Raw genomic sequence first — 17,530 nt, 5'->3', positions numbered from 1 at the left:
CACAGTGTCTCTGGCAAGGCTGCTCTCAGAACTGTGCTCTCTTCCTAACCACCTGTCTAGACTCCTTCCACTCCCTCACCCCCTCCCTCCCACATCGCATATGCTCAAGCAATCTGAAGTGCTGTAGGCCCGTGAACATGCCGCCATCTTTCTTTGTACCTCCATGCTTAGCATACATTACTTCTTCTGCCTGGGTTTCCCAACTGCTGTAAGCCTGAATTCACTCTCACATCACTGACAGTTAGGTACCGAACTGCTCCTTCAAAACCTAGCTGGCAGCTCAATTGTGAACCCTCCCCTGTCACATCCTGGTGTCTGTATGCCTTTCTTGCCCACCAAGGTGCCAAGCACTTCAGAGTTCAGTCTACTAGACTATTAAACCAGAATATTCTGGATTTGAATCCGCTATAGCATGGTATAGCAGATTGAATTTTCTGAGGGCCTGAAACTAATGCTGCAGTAAGTAAGAATGCACGCCAAGGTTCTCAAAATGACCTACTAATGATGTCATTTAAAAATTGTAGGTTGACCATAGCATAAGTTGCGTCTACAAGAAAGTATGTGAATAGACCTTGGTGCACATATTTGGTCAGAATGAGAACAAGATTAGAGTCTGTGTCTAGTCTCCAGAGTGAATGAGAGACCATACAGACAACAGAGGGATGGCATGGGAGTAAGAGATGTGAATCAGTTACTGGGTGCTAATATGGGTATTGATATCTAGCCGATCAGTCATACTATCTGTGTAATTAGCAGCAAGTAGTACTGCCCACTTACTCTTCCAAACACCGAGAGGGAAACAACTGTGTCTAAGCGGACATGAACCAAAGAGGAAGAAGTTCACTACTTGGTACAGGGCTCAGATCTGAGAAGCTAGGAAATACGGCAGAAAGCAGTATGTATTAAACTCTACTCAGATATTAACGTTTCAAAAGAATTTTAAATCTTAACAACTTCCCTGTCCTGGACTAATGAGATAGGTGAGCCTAGTAATTAGTATGGGTTATGCCTCCCAGGACTTCTGTATGAACCTTTGTGCAGGATAAATCATGTTTGCCTGTGAGATTACAGGTATTGCCTGGAGCTGTGTGGTGTGCCCACAGCTGTTAGCCTTGCTTCAGTGATGAATCAGGAGAGAGGGGAGTGACTTATTCTTATGTATTGAAGATAGGCACGATGTTTTATCAGCTAAACCTTGGAAAGAAATATTAATTTAAATCCATTCAACAAGTATCTATTGGATCTTCTGTCCTAGGTTATAAGCACTGGTATTTATCATGGTAGGAGAGAGGTGGTGTATATAGTTCTCACCCTCAAGAAGATTAAAACCAGTCTTTCTGAGGATGTAAAACTGGCATATAAAGTAACCTGACATGAAGTAGAAATATACTTCAGAACATAGAACCTCAATGAAAAATAGTGACAGCACACAGAGTAACCTGTCATACCTGGGGCACATACAGAAGGAGGAAAGGTGCCAAGAACATGGTATATCAGAGTTTAAATACCAATTGCAGAACTATTTCAGGATCACTGCAATGCCTTGTCCTCTTATTCTGTTTAAAGAGCATAACATGTAACAAAGATATTTTTTATAGACTACTGTGTAGAACCTGGAGCTTTTTGCCCAAGTTTTAAAACTCAAATCACAGCACAAAGAAAGAAGGGGAAAAAAAGCAGTGGTGTGGTGTGGATTTGCTAAGTGTTCTGAACATTCCGAGCAGCTCAGCTCACACCTGTCCCTTTACTGAGAGCTATTGGGAAGACAGGGCTCAGCACTCTGGGTTCTAGAAGGTTAGTCTGGTCATTCAGTTAAGAGTCATTCATTTCCTCTTCTGGAAATGTCTAGTGTCTCTGTTGCCTGAGTCCTCCATTCTGCCAGGTGTCCCCCTTGGGGACAGTGGGTGAGAAGGCACAGAATCAATGGCACAGACTCCGAAAGCAGGAGAGACTGTTTATTAAGCAAGCTTGTTTATTAAAGCTCGGGGAGTGCCATTTATACCCTCTACCTGCGTCCCATTGGTCCCTAGCAAGCATGTCCTCCAAGTGGCTGTTCCCGATTGGCTGTCATTGTTTGCATCACCAATCTCTAGGCTCTCAAGCAGGCTTCAGTTTGGCCCTCATGTAGGGGAAGTTGGCTCTGTGGCTGATCCACCCAAATCACTGTTTACCAAAGTTTATGTAGACTGACCACTTGAGAGTGGGGTTTTCTCTTGCTTTCTTCTAGAAACATGCTTATCTTTCAGAGGAACAAGTTCTGTTAGCTCATTTAGGCTCTCTATGCAATCCCACTGATCCTATAGGTTCTTTTGTGTGTGTGTTGGTAAGACATTCTTGTAAATTTTTTGTATTTATCACATGTTATATTGGTAAGGGTTCTCCAGATTGAACAGAGATGACAGAAAGAATATGTATTAAAGAGAGGGTTTAGGATTTATTAGACTGGCTTTCAAAGTAGGATCATAGTACAACAATGTCTATCTCACACCAGAGAGGCTGAGGACCCAATATATGCTCAGTCTGTGGTCCATGTACTTCAGCAGGAAGAATCTTGCCTGGATGACCTGAGAGATTCCTGGAGAGCTGCTAGTATCCAACCTATGCTGGAAACCCTGCTCTAATAACTGAAGGAATCACCATCATCATCATCATCATCATCATCAGCAGCAGCAGCAGCAGCAGCAGCAGCAGCAGGGTAGATGAGCTCAGTAGCGATAATGAGTCAAAGCTTTCCTTCTCTGGCCTTCTCTCTGGGCTACTATTGGAAGGTGCTGCTCACATATAGGGTTTTTTTCCCACATCAATAAGGCAATTCTCCACTGGGCTCATTGCCTTTGGCATTTTGCTACAAGCTAGGGACACCAAAGGAAAGGGAGAGACCCTCAGTGGAGGGATTGCCTTCATCAAATTGGCCATGGGCATATCTGTGGGGGCATTTTCTTGATTAATGACTAATGTGGGAGGGCCCAGCTGCTTAAGGGTCGTGAGATTCCTGTGTTGGTTGTCCTGAGTTGTGTGAGAAAGCAGGCTGAGCAAGTTATGGAAAACAAGCCACCAAGCAGGTTTCCTCAGTGGCTCCAGCCTCGGCCCCTGCTTGTGTCCCTTAACTATCTGGATGTGTAAGGGAAGTAAGCCCTTTTCTTCCCGATTTGTTTTTCTTATTAGTGCCATAGCCATGTCTACAAGCCAATCCAATATAGACAGACACCCATTGGAGCTCTCTTCCTAGGTGACTGTAGGCTGTATCTAGTTGACAAAGATAACAGTAATAATACTCTGTCCACTGTTAATGTGATCCATGAAAACATCATTTGAAAAGCGTAACCTTCCACCCCTTGTGCCTAAAGTCTCACATTATTTCATAATGTAAAGCAGAATCTGACATTAAAACTTCCAAAGTCTTTAATCTTAAAAGTAAGCTCTTATAAATCATGTGGCTCCAACACCTTCTGGCATGGTTAGTGTTTCTCTTCTAAAAGGGAAGGACAGGATCATGACAAAGAAGCCTTCCAAGGCAAAACCAAAGTCCAGCAGGGGAAACAATTGGTTTTACAGCTCCCGAGTCAGCATCTGGAACATGGAATATAATCTCCCAGGCTCCAAAGGGTTTAGGGTATCACAGTAGCATCTGGACCATGGAATATAACCTCCCAGGCTCCAAAGGGTTTAGGGTATCACAGTAGCATCTGGAACATGGAATATAACCTCCCAGGCTCCAAAGGGTTCTGGCTGTCACAGTAGTCAGCATCTGGGACTTGGAGTACAGTATTCCAGGCTCCAAAGGGATTTGGGTATCAAAGTCCCCTGAGGAACACTTAAGTCTTTTAATGTTCCATAACATAAGGATGATAATATAGATTTGTAACACGTACCCACTGATGTACCCACTGACATTATCTCAGTTGGTGTTACATCACATGATAAAGAAATGTAAGAAGAAAAACAGAAATATCTCCATACTGTGTATACAAATAAATACACTCTTAAGAAAATAGGCCATAAACACTAATGTCAACTACAATACTTGCTGCTGTAAACAGTCACGTGGACTCAATTGGTATTTATAACGTTTCTCTACCCTCAGCAAGCACATCAGTGGATCTCAGCTCTTTACTCCAAGGGGTGACCCATACCTTCATTCTAGAAGGGCCTGGGTCACTTCTCATACGGACTGGATTGGATGACAGGACATAGTCACACCATGACACACTGAAAAGGATCTCCTGAAGCCTAGACTGGCAGACAGTTGTCACACGTCCTAACCACTGTTTCTTCTTACTTAGTCTGCTGACTTAAAACCGTCAGGAGCCAAAATGGCCAGAAAGAAGTCTTCCATCGGATGGAGTTTGTTATATCTCCTGGAAGAAGTGTTCCTCCACTGAACCCAAAACTTATAGGCAAGCAGAGTACAAGGTCATGGGGATAGGAAGCAGAAAAATCTCCTAGTGGGTCAACTCCAGTTAATGGTAAACAGTACTGTTCACATTTCCACACTTTCATTCCCGTGACCATGAATACAGAAGAAACCATATCAAGACACCATGACCAGGATACAGAAGAAACCATATCGTAAACTGGATGCTGGTTAAAAGCACAAACAGTCTTGTGGAAAATACACTTCCTCTGCTGAAGTAACTTTTGATGAGCATTTACAGGAGACACATTAAAGAACTTCACGTCTTTTGTCTATTAGGAGAGGTCTATCCTCATAGCTTTATCCAAATATATTTGTTACTAATTTTCCAGTCACATTCCCTTTTTAGGCCCTAACAACCCAGTGAAACCAGCAGATAGAGCTCATGGATGAATATATAATCACTTATTGGTCTACTTCTCCTTTCATGAGAAATGCACGAAGATGTATACTTCAAAAATCTCTAGCCACTGTGAAAATTACTTTCCTTCAGTGTCCTTCATAGTTGTCCCACAGAGACACTGTAATGCTGTGTCCTCTTTTGGTACCTGCATGGTGTCCAGCACCATGCAGTCAGTAAACCAGGCCTCTTTCTTCTCCACCCCAGTCAGCTGATTATAGTGTATACTCCATGAGGTCCCATTAATCAAACACCAAACCTTGACTCCCACTCAGCTCCCTCTCTTTTTTTTTTTTTTTTTTTCTGACTACATGGTTGCACTTCTGTTGGCAGATGTTCCTTGGTCCCTGGATCTCCAGCTTTCTTGGGTCTCCACTGCAACTAAAGCTTCACTTTTACAGCTTCAAACGGTGGCTTCTCGGGACCCTTTAAAGGATCCAGCACATCGCTGCTGCCCTCACTGTTGCTTTTCAACCTCGGCGCAAGACTCTGTGATCCTTCCAATCTCATAGATTCAACCCACAACAGCAGTACAGTGTGGATAGCGATGTCAAGGTTTGATAGGAACTTGCTGTGTATCATGGCTCCCACTGGATCAACGCTGCATGAGATCCTGTGTTTCTTTAAGGCTGACTCTGGGAAAACACCTCCCTAGGTGGCCATGTGGGAGCAAGGAGACCTGCTTTAGTTTGGGTTTTATTGCTGTGAAGAGACATCCTGATCGCATCAACTCTTGTAAAGGAAAACATTTAACTGGGGATAGCTTTCAGTTTCAGAGGTTTAGTCCATTGTCATCATGGAGGGAAGCATGGTGACACACAGGCACACATGGTGCTGGAGAAGGAGCTGAGAGTTCCTGGATCTGCAGGCAGCAGAAGGAGACTGTGATCCACACTGCTCATAGCTTGAGCAGATGAGACCTAAACACCTGTCCTCGCAGCGACACGCTTTCTCTGACAAGGCCTCACCTACTCTAATGAAACCACACCTCCTAATAGCGCCACTTCCAAAGGGCCGAGCATTCACACACATGAGTCTATAGAGGCCATTCCTATTCACACCACCACTAGACCCTGATGTGTAATTCCTAGTTTATGCTTCTTCCTATCAAATAAATGTGCATTTTCATAACTTATAGCCTCTGATAGGAAGAGTCTTGTTCTCATATTGTCTTTTCTATGCTCTAATGCTAGTAGGAGGCTTTTCTTTAAAGGTGCCATATAATCCCTTTAGTAATCACATCTACGTTTGAACTGTCTTGTCAGTTCAAATAATTAATAATCTTTCTCATAATCATAGCTGCTTTTGAACTGTCTTGTCGGTAACTTTAAACTTACACGGTTTTCCTCACCAAACTGCACATGTTTTCTATCTGTCTGTTCTCTGTCTTGCTTTCTCTCACTGTAGGGGTAGAAGAGGTCAGAAGCAGTAACTGAAATGCGATGTTTTCTTAAGATTTCTTTCACTGAACAAATTAGTCCCTTGCTTTAAGTTTCAGCCATACTAAAGGACTCAGCAGCACAGACCAATCTCCTCTGACAGTTACATGATGAGTCTCCTGTCGATTTCTCAGTAAGAGTTTGTGTTCCCCTCTGATGTCTCATGAGCCCGGCCTACACTGTCCACCTTTCTCTCAGCATTCTGGTCTTCTGAGCTTGAATCAGGCGAACCCTGAGTCTCTGCTTACGGCCATCTAGAGATTTTCTAGGCAGAAGTTCCAAACTCCTTCACCTACCCAGGCTCATAGGAGTAAGATTCCCATGTTCAGGCTCATCACAGCAACAGCCGTTCACTTCTTCATCACTGCATTCCGCACCAGTTACTGCAGTGCTGGTGCCATACACTTGCCCAGAAGCACTAAGGGAGGAAGGGTTTATTATAGTTCAGGGCACCGCAGCCAGTGGTGAGGAAGGCATGGTGTAGCAGGAATGAGGGGCCGCTGGGGGCTCACTTCCTCAATCAGGAGACACAGAGAGACAGATGCTGGCGTTCTGCCCATGCTCCCCTTTCTTGTATTAAGTTGGATGCCAGCCCTTGGAATGATGCCACACACCCTTAAGATGGCTCTTCCCAGCTCAGCCCAGTTCATGAGGTTCTCATAGTCATGCGCAGAGATTTGTCTCCTGAGTGATTCTTGTCCTGATTGATTCAGTTCTTGTCACATCGACACGTGGTTTTAACTCTCATCCATGCCTGGCAGTACCATGATGGAAACGCATCACCCTGCAGCACGGTTCTGTTCCTTTCCTGTCTGTCCATCTAGCGGTCCTCCAATGAGGCCTTCTAGCCCGTGCTTGAGCATTTCATCCTGAATAGTCTTAACCAGCTAAAGATATAGAATACTCTATTGTACAAATGGGAAAGCCTACTCACTGCTGCCAAGGGTCGATCAGTGATAGGGTTTGACATTAACTATGGGGACCTATTTTTGTAAAAATATCTGAAGATTAAATAGCAAATATGTGTCTACTCGGCAGGACTTAAAATCTTTACTATTATTTGGCCTATATGATAATAATTATTTTAAAGAATGATCATCCCCAGTGGAATGTCTGAGTGAATCAGAGATTTGGGGAGCTGTAGTATGTGGGGGAATAGACTAAGCTTTTCCACAAAATGCATTGCTTATGTAAGGAAGACATTTATTTCTCTTTTATGTAACAATACAGAGCCGACAGGTCGTCAAGGCTGATGGTGAGATTTCCACCTGGGTTGACCTAAGACCGAGGTTTGGTCAGTATTCTAATTCACATGCCCTTGTCTTTATTGAGGTTTCCTTTTCCTCATCACGGCCCCAGTGGAAAGGAAGAAGAGGGTGGTCAGTTTCCTTTGAGATCATAAAAGAGGATTGTAGCACTTGCTCCTTCTACACGCATTCCACTGGACATTACAATACATGGGTGCTTACGCTGCAGAGGATAATATGGAATAATGCAGTTTCTAAGTAGTATCTGTGTGCCAGAGAACTAGACAGTTTGGTTGCCAGAGAGAAGAGGCAAGTTGTTTCTATTGGAGGCCAGGTAGAAGTCAGTCATTGTGATACAGACAGCTCTTGGTGTTGAAATATTACCGATCATCACTTGCAGAATTCTCAACATGAAACTATGTAGTGCGCATTTTACACATACTAAGTGCTGAGTTGTTTTTTTTTTTTTTTTTTTTTGAATTAATAAAAGTTGGCAGAAAACTGAGGGCAGGGCATAGTCTGGGAATGGTTATATATGGAAAAAATCTGTTAGAAATGGGAGGATTTCATGCTTGCAGTGTGCTATTATGTTTATTTTAATGTAATATATTATTATCATTATAATATTATGTAAGATGTTAGCCCACAGGATAATCTGTTTTGGATACTTCATTCCACTGGTGGCACTATTCAGGGAACATGTGAAGCCTTTGGAAAGTGGGGTCTGGCCAGAGTTAGACTATTTGTACTTCCTGTTCTGTCTCTGCTTCCTGTTCCACAAAGGTGTGGGTGTGAGGCGTCTCAGCCATAGTCTAACTGCAAAGGGGCTGCCTGCCTGTGTGTTTTCTCTGCAATTATAGAGTACATCATACAAAGTCACGAACCAAAATGAATCCTTATACAGTTTGAGTCTCTCTTCTGTCACAGAGACAAGAAAACCAATAGAGACTTCTCGGAGTAGCTCAGCTAGCGGCAGGCAGATAGAGATCAGATAGCTTCTAGCGAGGCGAATGAAGAGCTGAGTCTAGATCGTAGGTGTCGTTTGTACTTTCTACAGTGGTAACACCAGCATTTAAATAGAGAGTTTAATTCAGAAAATTTCACAGCGATGAGAAAACTTTAAGAAGGTAATTAGATGGGCTTAGAGATAAGACGAGAGGAATGATGGGGTTTGGGGCAGGGTGCGGTGTCGAAACAGCCCATTAGTCCCTGTATCTCAGAATGCAACAGGCCTTCTTTTACAGATCCAGCATCTGAGACCTTAGCAGATTTAGCCATTCCAAAGGGACAGTGAAACAAAGGCTCTGGCAAGGATCTGATAGGATAGTAAAGTCTCCACCACGCAGCTGACATGGGGCTGAGTGCAGGGGGCTCCGTGTGAGATAGAAGCAGGAGCCCAGCCAGCTCTGTGGCTGTGCCCGAGCAGTGGGCTTGGTAAGTGAATACTCTTCTTAGAGGGTGAATACATTTCCGGAGTTCTTATTGAATCTCTGAGAGGTAACAATTATTTCAAAATCTGTTTGTTATTATCACTATTTTATTATTATTATTATTATTATTATTATTATTACTATTTCTCTGCCTCAGAGGAGACAGAAAAGGGTGTGAGGAAAACAAGGGCAGAAACGGACAGATTTCCAGTTTCAGTCATTTAGTAATGCCCTTTGGTGTTTTATAAAGACGTTTTCTTTCTTAAAGTGAGAATAATCATGACAGAAACAGGTTTAATTTGGGTAGGGTGGCTAATCATGATAAGTGAGACTTTGGTGTCTTGCTTCTCTGAAATAATTTGATTATTATAATTAAGGAAGAAATATAGAAGAATAAACTCTCCAAATTGATGTCTTAGGTCAAACTGGCCTATTAAGGGGAAGATGAAATTGTGCCTCTCAGCATCTCGCCTCTGCATAATTGGTAGGGCACTGTGTACTCTGTCCTTGGCTACTCAGCACAGATCTTGTTAGAATCTTCTTGTGTAATCCATACTCACACAATAAACAACCTTCACACTGTATGTATGTGAGACTATTTTATAGCTCTCTATCTGTTACATCTATTTATTAAGAAGTATTAATACAGTTTTAATGATCTATTATAGAAATCCACTTTGATCCTGTAAATAATGAATTTCTTTTTAAAAACAATCTTTTGACTTGTGACAATGAAATTGTTGTATATGTGTGGGTTGAAATATGTGACTTAATTCAATGGAACACAATTTGAAAATTTATGAAGTTTAGTGGTAAGAAACACTATGGTTATTAGCATTAAATCCAATCAAAATGGATAAAATGAAGGGCTGTATACCACAGGGCACAGTGGGTGAAGGTGCTTGCTGTGCCAGTCAGAACTCACACAAAGGTAGAACCGGAGAAACTCTTCTATCAAATTGTCCTGTGTCTTCTGTATGATTGTTGTAGCATGCACATGCTTGTGTGAGCACACACACACACACACACACACACACACACACACACACTCTGTAGAGACACACAAACTAATAGTAATTAAAAGTAAAAAATGAAATGAAACTTATGTAAACTTTTAATACTTTAAGTTTGAATTTTAGAGGCATTTTACTGTGGCCCTAACATATTATGAGTAACTATATTTTGTCTTATTTTATAAATGAAAATTTCAGTTTATGGGCCAAATGATTTGTTTAAGGTCAACCAGCCAGTTGCTGGATCTGGGCAGCAAATCTGACCCTTGATTTGGTTTGATTTGCTCATTAATGCCCTGACTCATTAAATTAACGTGTGTTCATCATAGTGTGGTTATGCAGAATCTGGGTATGTGGTGTTGGTCCAAGTTAAAATTGGTATTGGATTTGGAAGGAAAATTGAGGCTGTTTCTGGTGTGGTGAGAATCAGAAGGCCAGAGTCAGTCTCCAGGAGCATGGCTATGTTCTTTGCTCTCAGCCTTGTAATAAGGAGGATCATACAGTGTCAGTTAAGCTATGGTGTTAGGAGGCATGATCTGTCCCAGCAATGGCTGCAAAATAATTCCAGGCAACTTAGTGACTTTGAATGTACAATTGTTGAAAGTTTTTTTTCTTTTTTAAAAAATAATTTATTTATTTTATGTATATGAGTACACTGTCTCTATCTTCAGACACACCAGAAAAGGGCATCAGATCCCATTACAGACGGTTGCGAGCCGCTCTGGAAGAGCAGCCAAAGCTCTTAACTATGTAAGTCGTCTCTCCAGCCCCCAAAGCAGTTTTCCCCACTAAGGAATATTTTCTTTTTAAATTTTAATTCACATCACTTTAGTTTAAGATGAGGGCAAGTAGTGGCAAGGACCCATGGTAGGAATCACATTGCAGTTCTGAAAAGCCCAGTTAATTCAGAGATCATGAGAAACTTCTTTATCTGGACAGTGCGCTTTTGTAAAAGTTAGCTTAAAATGAGCACTTACTTGGAGTATGCATCACTGTGGGGCTGTGGGGCTCTGAGTGTGGCCATAGGAAGCGCCTTGTTCTCAGTTGGGTCCTGGATCTGCCACTTGAATTAGGTGGGTTAGTTCTAAAGCAATCAGGATTGCTTCTGATGTTTCCAAATGCAACAAATACTGTCACAGAAATGAATGGATTTGGGGATAACTATGACATGACCCCCAGTCACCCTGGGCTTTCTTCTCTAATCTGCTGTTTATAATGAAATGGAGCCAAGAATCCTCCACGTTACAGAGTGCTCTGGGGGCTAAATGAAATGATTTATGCCTAAAGGCTATTCAAACGGCGCACAGTGTTAATCAAGTTGTTAAATTTGGCTTTTAAAACCACCATGATTATTTTGGCTTTAGAGTTTACACTGGATAGTTTACACTATGCAGACGTTGAGAGGAGACCGAAAGCAATGGGCACTAACTGTGATAATAGTTCCAAGCTGGCGAGTTTCCAATCTGAATCTAAGTAGCAACAGAGCCTAGTTAAAGTCTTAAAAATACTAACCTGGTGAGCCTTGAAGCACCAGTCGGCTATTCTGTCTCCAAGAGTAGATGTTATTTATCACTGAATCCACACATGGTATTTTTGTTGTCAGGTTACATGGATAAATTAATTTCAGTTTTTACACATTGCAGTAAGTGGAGACTCATTAGATTCATGGTGGCAATTGCTGTGATACTTTTTAATTGGAAAAGAAGAAATAATGCTTGCCCCCCCCCTTTTTTTTGTAATTGAAAGACAGCTAAATCTCCTCTTTAACTTGACTGTCGACAGACTGAAAATGCTTGAGAGTTTCCAATAGCTATGGTAATAGGCAGGAGAAAGTGCATAAAGGGAAAAGTTGGGTTTGTTCAATAAGCCATCTGACAAAAAGAAATCGAGACATTATGACTTGTAATAGCGACAAGGCGGTATTTAGAATAAATTTAACTGGAGAAATGAAAGACCGGTTGAAGGCAAATGGAAAGATATCCTGTACTTGAGAGTTCGAATGCTTAATATTGTTAAAATACCCCCATCACTCCAAATGACCCACCAAGATTTTTGCCATCCTCACAAAAATTCCAATGACCTTTTTTCAAAGAAACACAGAAAACATCCTAAAATATGAAGATGTACTAACAATTTCTATGGGTCCAATGTGGTATCTGTTCCCCATATCCATTTAAGAGAGTGAGATTTTGAGAGTAAAACTTTAACTTAACTCTGATATGGACCAGCAAGTGCACGTGGTTGCTGAAAGTTCGAGATGGGTATTCTTTATTCTTGTGCTGCTTGTTTGTTTTGGTGGGCACGTTCTCCTAATTGAGGCTTAACTGAGAAAAAGTACACATAATTAAAGTGTGCAGCAAATAAATCATACATGTGTACACAGGTAAGCAATTGTCACAATTATACTATCTTATCCATTCCCCCGCAGTTTCCATTTTTTGTACACAATGAGAAGGTTTATGATATACTTTCAGTAAGTGTGAAATAGAGTATTACTAATAACCTTACTGTTCACGAAAGTGCACATAAGAGCCCCAGGATGCATTCACGCTGCAAAGATTAAAACTTGAAGAGTTAGCCACTATGTCCTCATTTCCTGTTAGCGATGACAACCCCCAGTCTACCGTCTGCCTCTCTGAACTCACTTGTGAGTAGATCCCACACGAGTCTGTAATGATATTACTTCAATAAGCATCGTGTCTTCCAGGTTTGCCACTGCTGTTTAAAATGACCACAGGTTGGTCACACAGGACCTATGGTCCCCTCCAAACACCTTCCTTCCGATTGAGAACTATTCATCTTAGTCTATTTTCACGTAGAGAGAAGAGACTGATCTGATCACAACACAGGCTGCATTTCCGGCTCCCATGATCCCTAAGCACACAGTATAAAGAAGAGAGCTTCATGCTCATGGTGATCAGGTGCTTCAACAGCAGGGGTTCCTGATCACCCAGTCCATGCTCTGACTGTCCTCTCTTCTAGGCCTTGTCTGTTCTGTGTTTGAAACTCAAGACTAAACCATTGAAAGTGCAAAGTAAAGTTTCTTTTTTCCTAGGCAAACTTGCTAGGCTGAGCTTTATCTAAGCCCATGGAGGAGGGGGTGGAGTTAAGTTCTATGTATTTCTTTCAACAAATATGGTGAGAAAAAATTGATTTTCCTGTTTCATCCGCTGCACAGAAGGCTGAGAGTGACTAATTTCACTGATCTTTTCAAGAATCTATTTATAGGGAGCCTTCTGGCTAAAGATACCACTTCAGAGCGAGGCGCACAGATTTAAATCCAGTTTTCTCCCAGGGGGTGTCAGAAAATCTACCTGGCTCTGCAGTGGCCAGTTGCTTTGGTCTTGTACGATTCACATCTCTTGTGCTGTTGTTACTGGTGTAGCTATGGTAACAGGCAGGAGAAAGTATGTAAAGAGAAAAGTTGGGAGTGTTCAATTTCTGGGAAGACTCTTTGATTTTTCTTTCAAAGTTGACATGTTTTAAAAACAGATTTCTAAACATATTCATTAATTCATGTGATTTTGCCGTGCCCTGTGTTGTATATAGCATAAAATCTTATTAGGAGAACCTACCAAGAGAGTCTAATATTTGGTATTTATGAATTATTCTTTGATAAAGTTTTGAGAAAGGTGTTGTTTGCAAGACATACCTTGTAAAACCAAACTCTAGTGCATTCTTAATATGTGTTTATCATTTATTTATCTTCAGATTCCCCCAGAAGCATAAAAGCACCCACTGCTACAGCTGAGCGGTTTTTCCAGAAACTGAGAAATAAACATGAGTTCACAATTCTGGTGACCCTGAAACAGATCCACTTAAACTCAGGAGTTATTCTCTCCATCCACCACTTGGATCACAGGTAGGTGGAGCTTGTAATGTTTCTGGTGCTTTCTCTGTGGCATGTTTGCATTACCGCACAAAAGAGAAGTAAACACATGCCCTGCCATGAAAGATCTGAGAGGGACTTTAAAGCACAGAGTTTTATGTGTTATGCAGAATTGCAGGCAGAGTTCCGCACAGAAGCACAGAAACCCATTGCATCTCAGTTTGTCGGGAGCACACAAAAGCCCACTTCTAAGATGCATTTGTCAATTCCAAAGTCCCTCAAGGGCTATTCTCCTCAATGCCAAAGCCAAACATAAATCTTAATTTCTAGTCATTACCCAAAAGACCCAGTGCCTTTTTTCTTTTGGGAAAGTGACTGTAGAATCAAGAAGTTAGCAGTCTTACGATTTTAATTATATACAGAGAACTTACCCAGTAAGCCATCTCCCTTACAGATGTGTTCAAGAGTGGGAACGGAAATGCTGGTGAGCATTTTCTACTTTCTGTCACATGTGGAAGGATCACTAGGAGAACTGGCAGAAGAGGCTGAGGGAGGAGCCTCACCCATACACTTGACACGTGTAGCTATCGATGCACACGTACTGAATAATACCCAAATACTGAATCATAGCTTACAATAACATGGTCATTAACTGTGCTACTAATTAATACCAATCAATTGTTCTTATTACTTAATTATGAATAACAACCCGAAAACAATAATTTTGGCAATGGAAGTGTCCACGGGTTCATATTTGGATGCCTAGTCCAATTGTGTATTATCTGTGAATCGGGTAAGTCACGTGGCTATCTGCATCTCCCACTGCTTCTCTGTAAGGTGGGGTAGTAATGACAGTCCTTTCTTAGGTGGTCATAAAATATAAAGTGTATAAATCCAACGTGGTTTAGATACATAAATAGTGTTACTGATCTCATTCAGATTTTGGAAGAAAGAAAATTATTTGGTTCTTCTTATCGGAGATTATTCAATTTGAAACTTTTCAGGTTTTTTTTTTCTAGATCCTGATGGCCAAACTTAATCAAACGTATGAGAACAAAATGCATCAAGACTTAGAGGGGAAGGCTCTCGGGTACACTTGTTCTTATTGTTTGGGGGCTCCCTGCATTCCATCCTTAGTACCAAAAGATAATTTCACTGGGCTTGCTCTCCTCTGGGGACTGGCCTGTGCCAGTTGCTGGGTGTCATGCAAATACCCAGCTGGGATCTACTAAAACACTGACTGAATGAGAAAAGGGTGGAGAAGCCTCATTTCCACACAATTGCTAGAGCTTTCCCCTTGCCCCCAACCTCACTTTAGGTGCCCAGGATGAGGTCGGGCCTGTGCTTATGGCACTGGGCCTCTGCCCATGTTGGCAGGACTTTTAGGCAACATGAGTTACACAAAATAAAGATCATTCCAAAGAAAAATAGCCTGGTCTGTGGGTAGTCATGCTGGGAATATTTTTCCTTGATGAACTTGTAGATTTTTCCTTTCTGTATGAAGACATGGAACTCTCTCCCAGCCTTCTTCCAGGTGCCATCACTTACTTCTATGTGGTGGCCACCCTCAGCTTCCTTCCTGCCCCCTCTGCCCTGTGATAGGCAGGTCTACCCTGTGGTAACCAGGTCTACCCTGTGGTAGCCAGGTCTGACTGCATCCTTTCCCCATCATGCTCTCACATTGAGTTCGGCATGATCACTGTTTCTGGGGGGAGGGGGGATCCCTGTATTAATTCTGTAAGCTGTTTGCTTATTCATTTTGTGTTTGTCTATAATATCAACAAATTTTAGTCAAACAAATACCACATTTGTGAATCAGAATATCTTTCCATTATGTAAAATAGAATTTATTTTCAAGGCGTTAATTTTCAGTGAGATGACAATCATGAAAGAATTGCCATCAGCCAGTGTGTGCTCCCTGAGTCCACTCATTGTCAGTGTTCAGTTGAGAGTATAGCCCTGGAGACAGCCTGCATATCTCACTGCTTACTCACTGCCGGTCTTCGTGCCTACGGTCCTCACCTGTGGATCCATACAATGTTAGCGAACACATCCATGGAAGCTCCGTAGTCGCACAAGGTCAATATGCTCAGCTCATTCTCATCGTGTTGATGAGACAAACACACACCAGAGGGGCTGTTAACTTCAGAAGACCTTGTGAGGAAAGCCTAGTGCCCAGGCTGCACCACTATGAAGTGTACTGTCTTGGGAAATCATTAGATCTGTCTTTTGCCCATTTGTCTTCCATAGCATCCCCTAACATGGTAGTGATAGTGTCAGGATCAAAACCCATGTCACCTGAGTGTTGAGTCTGGGTTTCTAATCATCTCTCAGTGATATCCCCTAAACTAGTCCTTGATGGACTTTGCACTATGCAGTCATTTTATCATCCTTTTACTATTGATAGTTATTTCTACTCTTTTAGTGACCATGTGTATGTGTTTTTGTACATATATATGTTTTACACACACACACACACACATATATATATATATATGTGTGTTCAATATATATATTGAGAACTGCACTGCCCCACACTTTGGGGCTACTATGTTGCTATCCACACTACCCCACGCGTTGGGCCTAAGTGCTTTGGTCAAGAGAGAGAGTGGGGATGGAGGGGCAAGAGACACGAAGAATGGAGACAAACCAGAGTGTGTGGTCAAGTCTGGTTACTCCTTTATTTCCCCTATTTCCTATTACAAGAAAATCCTGGGTATTTATAAGCACAAGCAGGAGAACACAGGTGAAGACATTTTACCGAGAGTGCACCATACAGCTGGGGTCACTAAACAGCAAAACAAGCTATGTGGGATAAACAAGATGTTTGTCAGAGTGTGCTTCAGCTGTTGTATGCTGTTGAAAAACAAGTCTCTACCAGGGTATATGGTTCCAGATGGCTGCAATGATGATCTAGCCGCTTTCTGCTAAAAATCGCTCCCAATATGTATATATATATACATTATAACTATACATTATAACTATATATATATAGTATACATTATATATAGTATATATGTATACATTATAACTATATATATATATATAGTTATAATGTGTATATATATTTTTTTATATTGTATACTTACATGTATTTGGATGTTCATACCCATGACCCATGTGCACGCACACAATGTTGCCAGAGGAAGATACCACATGTCCTATGTCACTCTTTGTCTTATTCTCTTGAGACACTGTTTCTCACTGAACCCAGAACTCACCATTTTTGCTAGGGTTGCTGGCTAGCAAGCCACAGTCCTTCTGTTGATTTCCTCCTCCCTCCCCTGAGTCACAGAATCACAGGCTTTTGTCTGGCCATGCCTGGTTTCTTATATGGGTGCTGGGAATCCACTCAGGTTCTCATGTTTGCACATTAAGCATTCTTGCCTTCCAAGACACCTCCCAGCCTCCATCCTCTTAATTCTCATCCATATGTTTAGTTTCATTATTTTCTGGACATGTATTTAGCTATTTTCTACTTTCAAACGCTCATAAAAATAATCATAAGGTAGTTTGTGGGTGTATCCATGAAAATAGGTAAAAACGATGTGACCATGAAGACAGGTCAAGAGTCTGCTGCCCTTGTTAATGTCAACAGCAGATGGTTTTCTGATGACCTTTTTGTAGATATCTATACTGATGGCCACAGCAGATCAGGTAGAGAGTTTTGTGGCATGTGGTGGCTTCATGCCACAGTAGACTCCAGAAACTCAAAGTAAAACACTGCCAATTACGTATGTCAGAGGGTGTAGGTCTTT

At 41.7% G+C, this 17,530-nt stretch overlaps 1 protein-coding gene across 3 annotated transcripts in view; it reads left to right on the top strand.

The window, feature by feature from the left end:
• Nell2 (neural EGFL like 2) overlaps nucleotides 1-17,530 on the top strand; it is a 285,634-nt gene that overhangs the window by 41,914 nt on the left and 226,190 nt on the right. For all 3 annotated transcript variants that reach the window (XM_076911953.1, XM_034517056.2, XM_034517055.1), the window contains exon 4: nucleotides 13,655-13,805. In XM_076911953.1, coding sequence (XP_076768068.1) covers nucleotides 13,655-13,805 — 151 coding nt within the window. The remainder of the gene's footprint in view (nucleotides 1-13,654; nucleotides 13,806-17,530) is intronic.

The sequence above is a fragment of the Arvicanthis niloticus genome, chromosome 13 (genome assembly GCF_011762505.2).
Source record: "Arvicanthis niloticus isolate mArvNil1 chromosome 13, mArvNil1.pat.X, whole genome shotgun sequence".
NCBI lineage: Eukaryota > Metazoa > Chordata > Mammalia > Rodentia > Muridae > Arvicanthis > Arvicanthis niloticus.
Note: the sequence above shows the minus strand (reverse complement) of the source record. Positions and strands in the feature narration are given on the sequence as shown.